The sequence below is a fragment of the Nylanderia fulva genome, unplaced genomic scaffold, assembly GCF_048542155.1.
Source record: "Nylanderia fulva isolate GAGA-0341 unplaced genomic scaffold, ASM4854215v1 Scaffold4, whole genome shotgun sequence".
Classification (NCBI taxonomy): domain Eukaryota; kingdom Metazoa; phylum Arthropoda; class Insecta; order Hymenoptera; family Formicidae; genus Nylanderia; species Nylanderia fulva.
Genome location: NW_028190476.1, coordinates 7,800,484 through 7,813,924, shown reverse-complemented (window position 1 = coordinate 7,813,924; position 13,441 = coordinate 7,800,484). Strand labels below are relative to the sequence as shown.

The 13,441-nt window shown below is 23.8% G+C and overlaps 1 protein-coding gene across 1 annotated transcript; it reads right to left on the bottom strand.

The window, feature by feature from the left end:
• Window positions 1–4,164: 4,164 nt before the first annotated feature.
• On the bottom strand, window positions 4,165–11,778 carry LOC114941556 (aminopeptidase N-like). The gene is made up of 12 exons (XM_085485899.1): window positions 11,302–11,778; window positions 10,563–11,018; window positions 9,854–10,037; window positions 9,117–9,255; window positions 8,756–8,837; window positions 7,109–7,473; window positions 6,130–6,410; window positions 5,294–5,484; window positions 4,851–5,153; window positions 4,705–4,771; window positions 4,448–4,561; window positions 4,165–4,290 (listed from the first exon to the last, which is right to left on the bottom strand). The coding sequence occupies exons 1-12, from the start codon at window positions 11,742–11,744 to the stop codon at window positions 4,189–4,191; spliced, it is 2,727 nt and encodes a 908-aa protein (XP_085342025.1). The 5' UTR covers window positions 11,745–11,778; the 3' UTR covers window positions 4,165–4,188.
• Between the last annotated feature and the right edge of the window lie 1,663 nt (window positions 11,779–13,441).

The window sequence follows — 13,441 nt, the reverse complement described above, 5'->3', positions numbered from 1 at the left end:
AACATATACATATATAAATACAATATATATATAAATATATATGTGTGTGTGTGTGTGTGTGTGTGTGTAAACGTATTTGATGTTAGTTTAATTTACAAAAAATCTTAAAAACTAGTCGATATGTAATTCAAAATAAATGGATAGTGCATTTATTATTCAATATATATATATATATATATATATATATATATATATATATTGTATATATATTATTTATATTTTTATTTTACATCTAACAATAAAATTTATAGTAATATTATACGGTCTACTTTCTTGTGAACACAGGCAATAATATATAGTTCAAAAACTTGATGCTTTCAGTCATAAAGATTTGTAAATACACAGAAGCATCACATATAATAATACATTTAAATAAACAATAATAATTAAAGCAGTAAAGTAAATAGTACATACAATAAAAAAAAATTATTTATATGAAATATATTCACGCATGCAAAGCTGCAATTTTTTATATTTTTCATCGTCGGAAAGATTTATCAAAATGCTGTTTCTGTCTTCCGATTTGTTTGTTGCGAATTGATAGCTTGTTTCAAATTTTGTCAGAATTCCGCAATATGATCTAATATTTATAAATAAAGATTTGCACAATGAAATCAATATACTCTTTATATAATCAACAAAACAAATATAAAATTAGTATTCAGAAGTTAATAAGATAGAACAATATTTTTTTTTTCACTTTCCTTAATAATATTTATTAAATTTACCTTTTCTATGTCATTACTGTTAAATAAATCTTCTGTATTCCTTCTGTTAATCATTTCTTTAAATTGGTCTGATAGGCCTATGACACTCCATCTTTCAATGTATTCGTTTATATGCTAAAATGTATTATTTTTTTAACATTATTAAAATGTAACGTTTTTGTAGCATTATCAAAATTATTTTAAACATTAAATAATAATTATTAATATCGCATTATTATCACATTTTGTATGCATATATAAACACGTAAAATTTTTACCGGAATTTGATATCTAGAATATACGTTATTAATAATAATAATTAATGCTGCAGTTGTATTAATATGTCTAAAAATGAAAAAACAAATGTATATAATACACATAATAAACTTTTGTACACAATATTTATAAAAATATGTCACATTACTATGGTTTTATGTCTTTAAAATATTTTAATATGTAATCCAGTATTTTTTGATTCTTCGCATGCTTTGTAATAATATGTAAGAAACCGTTAAAAAGATATTGATATTCCTGTTCTGTAGAATTGTTTATATAAATATTATATATTTATAGCGATGATAGAAGATCCTGATAGAAGACCCTGATAGAAGATCCTAATAGAAAATTCTGACGATCGTATAATACAGGGACGTATCGTCAAACGGGCGGGACACGGACATAACAATATATATAATAAATGGGCGAAATTTGTCATCACTTTTTGCTAAAAAAATATAATCTTTTAAATGCCGTGTGCTAAAAATTACGATAAATATTTATATAATATTTTTATAAATTTAATAAATATATAGCAGAGAAAAGTATAGAATCGAAAGGATCTGAATAGTTCAGTTAGAAGAGCAGTCGCCCGGCAAAAAAAAGCGAAAGATCTCGGGTTCGATTCCCGATTCAGCGACTTTCGGATCTATATTTTTCTCTCGCATTTATTTCCTTAGGGGGAAACAGGGGATATATGGAATTAAATCTCTTGTAAAGATTATTCCAATTTTAAATTATGACCGTGATCAAGTAAAATTTGGTGCCTTGTGCCACAGGTATTTAATTCTAACGGAAAAAATTTTTTGTTAGGATAACGCACTGTCATCCGCGATTTGGTTCTTATTGCCTGTCTTACACTTTAAATTTATATTAAATATTAATATATAATTAATAATAATATTAAAAATTAATTAATAAAATTATAAGATTTTCATGTATCTAATAATTAAATATATAATATAGTATTATGTATTATTAATATCACTCTATATATACATATATATAATTTATTCATAGACATTACGTTCTCTATCAAAGGAAAATTATTTATAATAATTAACTAAATACGACTTAGAGTGCACAAATCATATTTAATGTACTTACTTTTAAATTGTATTATTTTGTAAACTTTAAAATTTTATACATTTTACATTTCATACTTTATTATTTTATACATATTTAAACATATCATGTATAGAGTTATAAGAAAATAAAAATTTAGTGAATTGTAAATTATCACACAAGTATACTTGTAAATCTATCAAATATTATTAATGCACCACAAATTGTAATTAAAAATAATTAAAATCACCATACTGTAAGATATACAAAACATTATATGCATATATATAGTAGCTCTCTGTTTATATTCTAATTAATGAGCTATAGAAAGATATATATATATTAATTGTTCTCCTATTTTAGTATAACGGATTTCTATCTTTTTTCGAATTTTTTGTTCATGTTGCATAACAGTTGTACAAATTTTATTTTGCTATAATAAATTCGACATTTATCATTAAAAAAATAGTAAAAAACGATAAATAATAGAAAGACAAATAAAATATAAAATCATTTTTTTAATATTAAAATTCATCGCGTTGATTGGAAAAAGCATATGTTAGACGCGAACTTTTGAAAACATCAATTTGATGATAAGAGGTTTTTTTAAATTTTTTATCGTCTATTTATGCTTACATCTTTTTTAAATGTAATTCTTAAAATTAATTAAATATCATTAAGTTAAAATTTTGATCGACACATTTTGCAGCATTTGTATGTCTATTAAAAATATTAGTAAGAAGCGTCGAATTAAAGTTGCAGAATTTTTAAGTATTGTATGTAATATAATTTTATAAATATTAATATTGCGATTATTTTATTTAAATAACTTTATTAAAATTAAAATGCCAACAGCGAAGTAGAGGGGGAGGGGGGAGGAAAGAGAGAGAAAGAGAGAAATTGTGTTATGTGATTTATTGTAAACTAAAAAAACAATCGATATTTTATATGAGAACATATTAAATGTAAAAAATATTTATATAATAACATATTAAATGTAAAAATATTTATATATTAAACATATAGCACATATAATTATAGTTAATTTACATGTAATGTTAACATATTACTAATTTGTATAGTTATACAAACATATATTTTTATAATATTTAAATAATAATTCGTCATATATACCCGTACGAAAAAAACTACAAGAATACGAAAAATTTACAGATATAACAATACTTTTTCTATGATATATTATTGTTATACCAGTAATGTTTCCACCATCTTGTAGTTTTTTTTGTAAGGGTATATATATATATATATACATATATATACATATATGTATATATACAATATATGTGTATATGTGTGTGTGTGTGTGTGTGTGTTTGTAAACATATAATTAGATTAATTTACGTAAAAATATTAATTAACGTAAACTAATCAATAGTAATTCAAAATAAATAGATAGTGCATTTAACAAACATATATACAGGGTGTCACTTAATTGGCGTCACTATTTACTATTTATATAGCGATATTTCTCGTGGAAAACTGAGTCGAAAAGTCTGGTGTCATTTTTTTCTTTAAGGCATAATGAAATAGTAATTATGCCTTACGTTAATACGTTACTGAATAAGTACTATTTTATTATGCCTTACAGAAAAAAATGGTACACGACTTTTCGACTCAGTTTTCCACGAGGAATATCGCTACATAAATAGTAGGCGCCAATTAAATGACACACTGTTATATATATATATATATATATATATATATATATATGTATATATATATATTATTTGTATTTATACATTCATATTTTTATTTTATATCTAACAATAAAATTTATAGTAATATTATGTGATTTACTTTTTTGTGAACACAAGTATTAATATCCCTATAAGCGCATGATATTATTTTATATTCTAGGCGTATTTTTCGATATTAAATATTCTAAAAATACGCCTAGAATATTGCTTAAATATTAAATAATATCATACGCTTATAGGGACATAGTTCAAAAACTTGATGCTTTCAGTCATCAAGATTTGTAAATACAGAAGCATCAAATATAGTAATACATTTAAATAAATAATAATAATTACAGCAATAAAGTAAATAGTACATACAATATAAAAAAATTATTCATATAAAAAATATTCACGCATGCAAAGTTGCAATTTTATATACTTTACATATAAAAAAATGTATCAAAATACTTTTTCTGTCTTTCGATTTGTTTGTTGCGAATTGATAGCTTGCTTGCAATTTTGTAATCATTCTTCAATATGATCTAATATATATAAACAAAGATTTGCACACAATGACATCAATATACTCTTTATACAATAAAATAAACAGAACAAATATAAAATTAGTATTCAGAAAATAATAAGATAGAACAATATTTTTTTTTTGTTACTTTCCATAATAATATTTATTAAATTTACCTTTTCTATGTCATTACTGTTAAATAAATCTTCTGTATTCCTTCTGTTAATCATTTCTTCAAATCGGTCTGATAGGCCTATGACACTCCATCTTTCAATGTATTCGTTTATATGCTAAAATGTATTATTTTTTTAACATTATTAAAATGTAACGTTTTTGTAGCATTATCAAAATTATTTTAAACATTAAATAATAATTATTAATATCGTATTATTATCACATTTTGTATACATATATAAACATGTAAAATTTTTACCCGAATTTGATTTTCAGAATATACGTTATTAATAATAATAATTAATGCTGCAGTTGTATCAACTTGTCTAAAAATAAAAAAACAAATGCATATAATACACAAAATAAACTTTTGTACACAATATTTATAAAAATATGTCACATTACTCTGGTTTTATGTCTTTAAAATATTTTAATATGTAATCCAGTATAATTTGATTCTTCGCATGCTTTGTAATAATATGTAAGAAACTATCAAGAAGATATTGATATTCCTGTTCTGTAGAATTGTTTATATAATTTAAATAATCAATGATGACACCAGTATCTTCAGGGCAAGCCAAGTATTCTAAAAATTTAGTGTCAGATTTTTCCAATCCTATATTATACACTAATTGCCAAGAGGTCTCTTCTTTGGTAGTTATCATCAAACCTTTACAATATGTCCATTCCTTCCACCATGGCAAAAGTCTAAAATATAACAAAAATTATATTTTCTTATTAAAGATTCTCATATGGATCTCTTGATCAAATTATTTAAACATTTTAGGCGATATGCCTATAGAAAAATTTGATTAAAAAAGGCTAAAAATGTAACATAATATATTTACTTGTGTTTTATAGGATCTTGGAGATGTTCTTTTAATTTTTTGTTGGCTTCTTTCTTACAATTGATGTTACCGAGAAAACATGCCCATTTTGCAGCTTCTTGTTGTAAATTTATACTAAGTTCGTCACCACCATCAATGTCTTCATATTCGGATCTTTCAAGTGCATTCTGTAATACTTCTCCTACGTGAGCCTAAAAATCGTTAAATATATTTTCTTTTACAATTTTCTCTTTAAAATTTTTTCTTTCTATAAAACATACATACAAATTCACTTAAAGACGCTAACGTTTATCTATTCACGTACATATGTACGTGCAAATATACATATGTATTATACATGTACGCAAAAATATGATTTAATTTGTGCGAAATGTTTATAATATTTAGTAGGTATTAAAGTTTCATAATTATTTAACAATCATATTTTATTTTTAAATAGGGTGTAAAATATAGCTTTTTGAAATATATAATTAAATTTTTTTTATTATATGCATGTTCTCTTTTCTTTAAATTACTAACATGTAATATCGATATGAAGCCAACATATAATTGTATTCATTGATAAAGATTTTAAGCATCTTGCTACATATCCAATAACAATGTTACATACCAATAATATTGGCAGTAGTTAAAATCATAGACTTTTGGGACAGTTTTTCGAGTGAGTGGTTATTCAAACTGAACGTGTTTGCAAATTTGTTTGCGACGTAATAGTATGTAAAATTTTATCGTTGCTAGATATATTTTTCCAAGTATTTAAATTTTTTGTGATTAATAGGTGCGTACATGCAAATATTTAAAATGTAATATTTTCATTGAAATTTGTTAATATTTACCGTAAAATCTCTAATTTCTTTGTCCAACACTGGAAAAGTACTATACATGTATTCCAGAGCTTTAAACATAGGATACCATGCTATATAATCTTCCTCTTTTTTCAAATACCATACAATATTCCAGAAGATATTGCATGTGAGTTGGCCTGTTATCATTAAATAAAATGCATCATCGATAATTTGGGCACGATTAAGAACATGAATTTTCGTGTGATCATTTTCGTGTAAATAATATGAAATTTTTTTCCAATTCTCATCATCATAGTTAACGCGATAATATCCTGAAAAAATAGTAAATAAATTTTATCAATTTTTTTATTGTTTTGAATAATTTTATCATTAATATACTTATTTTCAGAACTATTTCAATTTTTATTTCATACTTATGTTTATATAAATTATAAATTAAAAACATATCAAAAATGTAATACATATAAATAAAATGCAAATACATATAGAAAATTAATTATAAAATGTCATCTTAATACTTGAAATAGTAGCAAACATGAAATTGTGCAAGATATTGTTGTACGTATCAGAAAATAAAACTGAGTCTAGTTGTGCATAAATAATAATTATTTTATGCTAACCAATATAATCTCTGTAACACGTAACGTTACGAAAATTGTATGTTAGCTGCACTTATTATTATTAGTTTTATAAATATAACTATCTTTTTAATGATTTTTACTATTATTAGAATAAAATATTTGTATAAATATATAATAACATTAATATTAAACGATAATATTTAGAAAACGTCTACGTAATATCTTATACATATAATAATATATAATATTATATATACAATAATGCAGAATAGTACACAAAACATTTTAAAACTATTATTATAGTTATAAAATGAATATCTCAGAAGTTTATAAGACAACGAATAAAATAGATAAAAATATAAAATAATGTCAATTATGTGTGTAAAATAAAGACGAGAAATAAGTTAGAATTATTTGTCGATATTTACCAATTTGTTGTATATTGAATATCATCCAACCATGTTCTTTATATGGTAATGATAATTTCAATGGTTTTACTAAACGTTTAATTTCCCATCGCTTGCATAACAAATGATGAGTAAAATTGTTAAAATCGAGAGACGTTTCCGTAGTAAAAGTTATAGGAATGCACTCAATTTTTAATGTGTCGATATTTTCTATCCATACAAATGTTCGGTTCTTAGGATCATCATAATTTCGTTCTACTTTAATAAGAGGACAATGCTTTTCCGAATCCCAGTTTTTCATGTGCGAGATGTGTGCAGCAATATATATATTTATTGTTGACGCAACATTTTTCATAAGCTCTATAAAGTCTAGGTGGTGTAATGAGCTAAATTCACAAAGTAAGTAAAATAAATTAAAAAACATTACAAATATGTTAAAGTTGTGTGTATAATGTTCGTATTATAAAAAAATTTAATAAATACTAAGAAACAAAATATAAAATTGAATTTCCACACACACACAATTATTTATTTATATATCTTATATTTATATTCTGATAATAAAAAATAAAACTTAATTTTAATGAAAATTTAATAATGTTACTTAATTTTTTAGGCATTATTAACATTAATACAGATTATATTTAAAATGCAATAAAAAACAGATATAGAAATTATAAACGATATAAAAAAAAAATTAAGGAAACAATAAGAAAAATAAAAATTATTTTTAAAATTATTAAAAAAATAACAAATCATGAAACAAAAATAAAACAACAATATATATGTATATGAAAAAGTAATGACGATAAAACAACACTTTTTTTCTACAGAAACAGTTTTCATAGGAAAAGTAATGAAATTAAAAATAACGTTAGTAGAAGATCTAGAAAAATAGCGGAATTGTAACATTAAGAACAAACATGAAATAATATCGGAAGAAACCAAAGAAAATAAGGGACATTATATCAAACTTATATTATTATACATTATTTACCTTACACAATTTTATTTTTTTGATATTATATTCTACATTGTTGCGGAAATAATCGACCAAACTAGTAGGTAAAATCGTTTATTTAATTTTACAACGTTTGAACCATATGGTTGTGGTCCTCTTCAAGTGCGACTACAATAATTATTATACATATTATTATTATTATCAACGAAACACTAATATAAAGTTTGCAATTGAAAACGCACGTAATACTTACAAGTAAAATTAGTAATAGTTAACTCATCATACAGCAACTTAAGGTCGTGTAAATAATCTCACCTAAAATATATTAGAATCTGACGATCCTTGATTGGGATATATTATTGCTGTCTCACAATTTCAATTTAATTATAATTTTGACTTGTATATTTTAACTATAAATTGATATTGATTATTGCTATAATGAGTTAATTATTACTAATTTTACTTGTAAGTATTACGTGCGTTTTTAATTGCGAACTTTATATTAGTGTTTCGTTAATGATAATAATAATATATTTAATAGTTATTGTAGTCGCACTTGAAAAGGACCACAACCATATGGTCGAACCGTCGTGAAATTAAATAAACGATTTTACCTGCTAGTTTGGTCGATTATTTCCAAAACTCATATTTTAATACTGGTGACTGTCATTAATAACTGGGAATTTATTCTATATTGTATTACTCACTTGTTATTTAGATATGTGTTTATGCCTATCTGAAATATTTCTTCTGTAAGGACGTGTTGCATCATGCGCAGTATAAAAGGTGCTACGATTTACATAAAAATTATGAATTTGATATTGTATATAGATATATATTTACTATAATAGTTACTTGTAAATATAGTGATTTTTTAAAGAAAAATTATATTGTATATGTATACAAGGTAGTCATCGTGAAATGTTTTGGGTGGGTGGGAGAGTGCGTACTTTTATAAAAATAAAACATGTTAAAGTCCAGATAAGAATTAATTGTTTTCTGACTTTACATTTTTTTTAAATATTAAGAGTTAAAAATTTAAGCAGACTAGTTAATTATACTACGTACCTCTGATATAATTGGGGATTTCCAATGAACTGTTAACTTTTGAAGTAAGATTCCACATATGATAATCAATATCCAAATTAAAAGAGTAATGTTGTCTTTGAACAACAAATAAATTTATTATTCGATAATCTGGATATGTCTATAGAAAAAAATAATTAATTTATCGATATATCCGTTTCGAAGAGATACTTGCATTAAATACAAATACTAATATTATTAACATTACTTCATTATTAAAACAAAACACTCTCATTTTGAGAAACACACATTAAAATAAATATGATAATAAAATCTAAAATTTTGTATTACTATATTTGCCAAATATTACATATTTTTTAAATTATTGTCTCAAGATATTATATTGCAGATCTCTCTTTATCAAATTTATTTAAATAAATATCATGTGTACTACGTGTTTTTGATTAATTTATTTTATTTTAGATTTCATACAAATTTAGAAATATCTAATAAAATGGTGCTAAAAAATAAAAATTTTTATAAATTAAATTATTATTATATGTATGTAAATATGTGAAAAAAGTGTTTTTTAAACAGTTAATTATTTTATATATGTATAATGCTAAATGTTTTTAAAACAATTTACAAAAAATGCGTATAGACTTTGTAAAAAGGGTTTTATTTAAGAAAATCTTGCAATATATATGAATGCTTAAGTATTGTATTGTTTACGAGAAAGTGGGAGCGACATAATGTTGGAAATATGTATTTAGAATAACCTTATTGACAGCATACGTTGCAAGCAATGTAGTAAGACCTTTTTTAAACCAAAAATCCCAAACAAACGGATTGTTCATCATGTTATTAAACCATTGCTGTGTCACTTTACGTCCTACTAATTGAGCTACTTCGATCTTGTGAGCGATAGAATATACATTTTTATCGTAGATGATATCTGTTTCCCTGAAAGTTATATTTAAATGTTAAGACTAAAAATTTGTATAGAAAATATAACTTTCTTTTTATTACAGTATTTTAATTTAATTGTTAGATGTACGACTTACAAACTCATGGGTATAATTTTGCAAGTCAATTTTGTAAATTGTACCAAATAATATTGTTTTAATTTTTTAATTTACAATATAAAACAACGATAAATTTCTGTTAACGTATATATTGTTGACGAAAAACGATAGTTTGAAATAAATAAAAAAATGTCGTTTTTTATAGCTTCATTGCAGTTTTAACATTTACTTTAGGGGGTACAATTTAGCATATATATTTTAACCTTTATTTATTTATTACAACAGTAAACTTTAATATTGTAATTATTTGATCAAACTTAATTCTATTAAAATTGCTTGTTTTCGCAATTCCTTACACTTTTGAACGTTTACAGAAACAAAAAACATACATATATTTAAATTCTAAAATTTTGCAAATTAATATAATTTTATTTTCAATGTAATTTTAAGCACTTGTACTCACTTATAAAACACAAGTCCAAAAACTATTGTGTCATCGTCATGAAAATTTGGAATTGCAACATGAGTCACGTTCGAAATTTTGTCCGAACGTTTCCATTTACTTTTAAAAAACAACGTGATATCTTCAGCTACATTTTTAGCAAATTCTATGTGAAATCGAGATTCGAATCTGCACCACATTTGAATGTTTTGTGTTTTTATATCAAGAAGGAATAGGTAGTTAGATATAACCATCGTTGCGTGATGAGTCAATATTACAGGTATGGTATCGTAGTGTCTCCATACTAAATTGTACTCATCTCTTTCCGTATTTCGCAATGGCATATTTGACAAAGTCGTGCAGTAATGACATGCTAAAGAAATGTTAAAGGTTGCTTCTAACCGTAAATCATGTGGATGCCAACATGGAAACACTTGTCGGGCGTCTACTATCTGGAAATGTGGAGCACCTACCCAACTACATTTCAAAGAACATAAATTAATGAAACTTTTTTCACAAGCATAAAAATAAAAAATGGAAATTAAAAAATGTATAAATGTTATATGCGTCGACACATTATATTTTATAACTTTATTACTTATTATAATAATAATAAAGTTAAAAATTGTTCACCCTTAGATTTAAATTCCGCGATATATAATATTTTTGGGACATTTAATACATGATTAGTATATTAATTACAATGTCTTATGTAGTTGTATATTGTACTCTTTTTAACAAACATTTATTATTTACTTACGTAGCTTTTTTTTTCATGTCGAAAATTCTGAAGCCTTTATCAGCAATGCCAAAATATTTTATATTTATAGTGTAATTTCCTGGTGATAACTCATTCATAAAGAAAATATCAACTGTATCTTCTTCAGTATTATACGTCGGTTTATAAACTATATCATTATCATTCTCATGATATTTTTTAAAATTTGTAATTAAAACTATATTGTCAATACATAATTTTTCCGAATATAAATATATGTGTTGCGTTCTGTGAAGAATGTTTATGCTGATATTGTATTCTCCATGGAAAATATTTGCTTCAATAAATGATGTAAGTTTGATATCGTAATGCATTGGTTTTATATATTCTGATGGTCGATAACATAAAGATTCATTACGAATGAAAGCTGTTACAGCAATAAAAATTAATCCGCTACTTAATAATAGTTTTAGAAATATCATCATGTCGAAGAAAAAGAATATTTATTTAAGATCTGTAAAACACTCTGTGGACAAAAGATAAATAAAGAATTTCAAAGCTTAGATGTCTTTTTCAAATGACTCTTGTATATAAACAATTAAATTCAAAAAAGTATTAAAATTATTATTGAAAAACCATCCTAATTAGTGAAATACGGTGAGGAAAGAATGTGCAAATTTTCATTTGCACAATTTTTTAAAATAAAATTATATATGTGTATGGCAGTGTCGCACATATTTTAATTGATAGCAGTATAGAAATATTAAATTTAAACATATTTTATATCTTCTTTAAATAATGATTCTCATTGTCAAAAAATTATATATATTTAAAATTTAAACAATAATATTTAGAATATAAAAATTTATAGTATATAAAGTTATTTAGCTGTCTGAAGTGAATTACTTTTATAAACGTAAGCCGTTGTTTCTACATACATATATATCTGTGTGTACATTCAAAATAAGAAGAAGACAGTATAGGAGTAAGAAAGACTGAGGAGCGACGAGAAAGAGAGAGAGAGAGCACATGTTTATTATTATGTTTCTCTAAAAGTCTAGTTGATTTTATCTCTTAAATTATATGTAATAAGCTTTAAACGAACATTCACCGAGAATAAAACCAATATAATTTCAATTTCAATTTGTGTAAATTATACGCTGGATAATAAAATATAAGATGTCCAGAACCAGCAATAAACCCACAGTAAAAAAATTGTGTTAAATTTAACACATTTTACATGTCCCAATTTATCCACTCTAATTTTAATGTTAATTTAACAGAAAACAATTATGTAATTAAATAACACACGTAATATGTAAAAAAATAACACAAAAAAATATAATATAAGCAAAAATTCGTACATTTTTATTTAATTGTGTTGTTTTAACACTTAAAAATAGTGAATATTAACTCAACAGACAAATGTCAAAATAACATAACGACAATATGTTATATTAACATAAGAGTATGTTAAAATTTTAACACAAAAATTTCTACACAAGATAATTTCAACAGAAATACGAAATGTTTTTGACCGTGCCTGTTAAAAGCAGATACCTGAGATCATTTAGAAATTTTTCTTCAACGAAAATGTCGAAGTACCAATAAATATCGTGTTATAAGAGATTGAAAATAAATGGTGTTTTGCAAACTAAGCCTTGTGGAAATAAAATATTAACAAAATCATGTTTGTCTAATAATATCGAATCAAGTTTACTGTTATTGGAATTTTAATTTAAGGTTTAATTACAAGATACGCGATGATGGCAAATTTGGGAACATACAAATAATGTTAATCTACCTTGACATTTTTGCAGAAGAAAAACTTGACTCTAAATGATCTCAGAAATCTACTATTGACAGGTTTACTACTATTTCTGGGATTCTTGTATATATAATGGCGTTTTTAGATATTTCAGATTAAACACATCAAAATGGATGTGATTAATGATTGCTTTTAATCTATTAATATTATGGATTTCTTCATTCAATTGACAATTAGTATGTCCTCTCATTTTACTCGATAATGTCTAATTAATAAATAATTATTAAAATGTGTGATTTCTAGATTAAAATTAAAGGTAATTTTAAAAAAACTATTTTCTTTTATTCCTATATCTATGTTGGAAATTCTTTCAAATTTCGTTATACTGTATGATTAATTTCTTTGTATTTGTAG

Coding starts and splice junctions, on each gene's coding strand:
- LOC114941556 (XM_085485899.1), bottom strand. CDS start 11,744: ATGATGATATTTCTAAAACTATTATTAAGTAGCGGATTAATTTTTATT. Junction 9,256..9,853: donor CAACGTATGCTGTCAATAAG/GTTATTCTAAAT, acceptor TTTTTTCTATAG/ACATATCCAGATTATCGAAT. Junction 8,838..9,116: donor AATCCCCAATTATATCAGAG/GTACGTAGTATA, acceptor TGTAAATCGTAG/CACCTTTTATACTGCGCATG.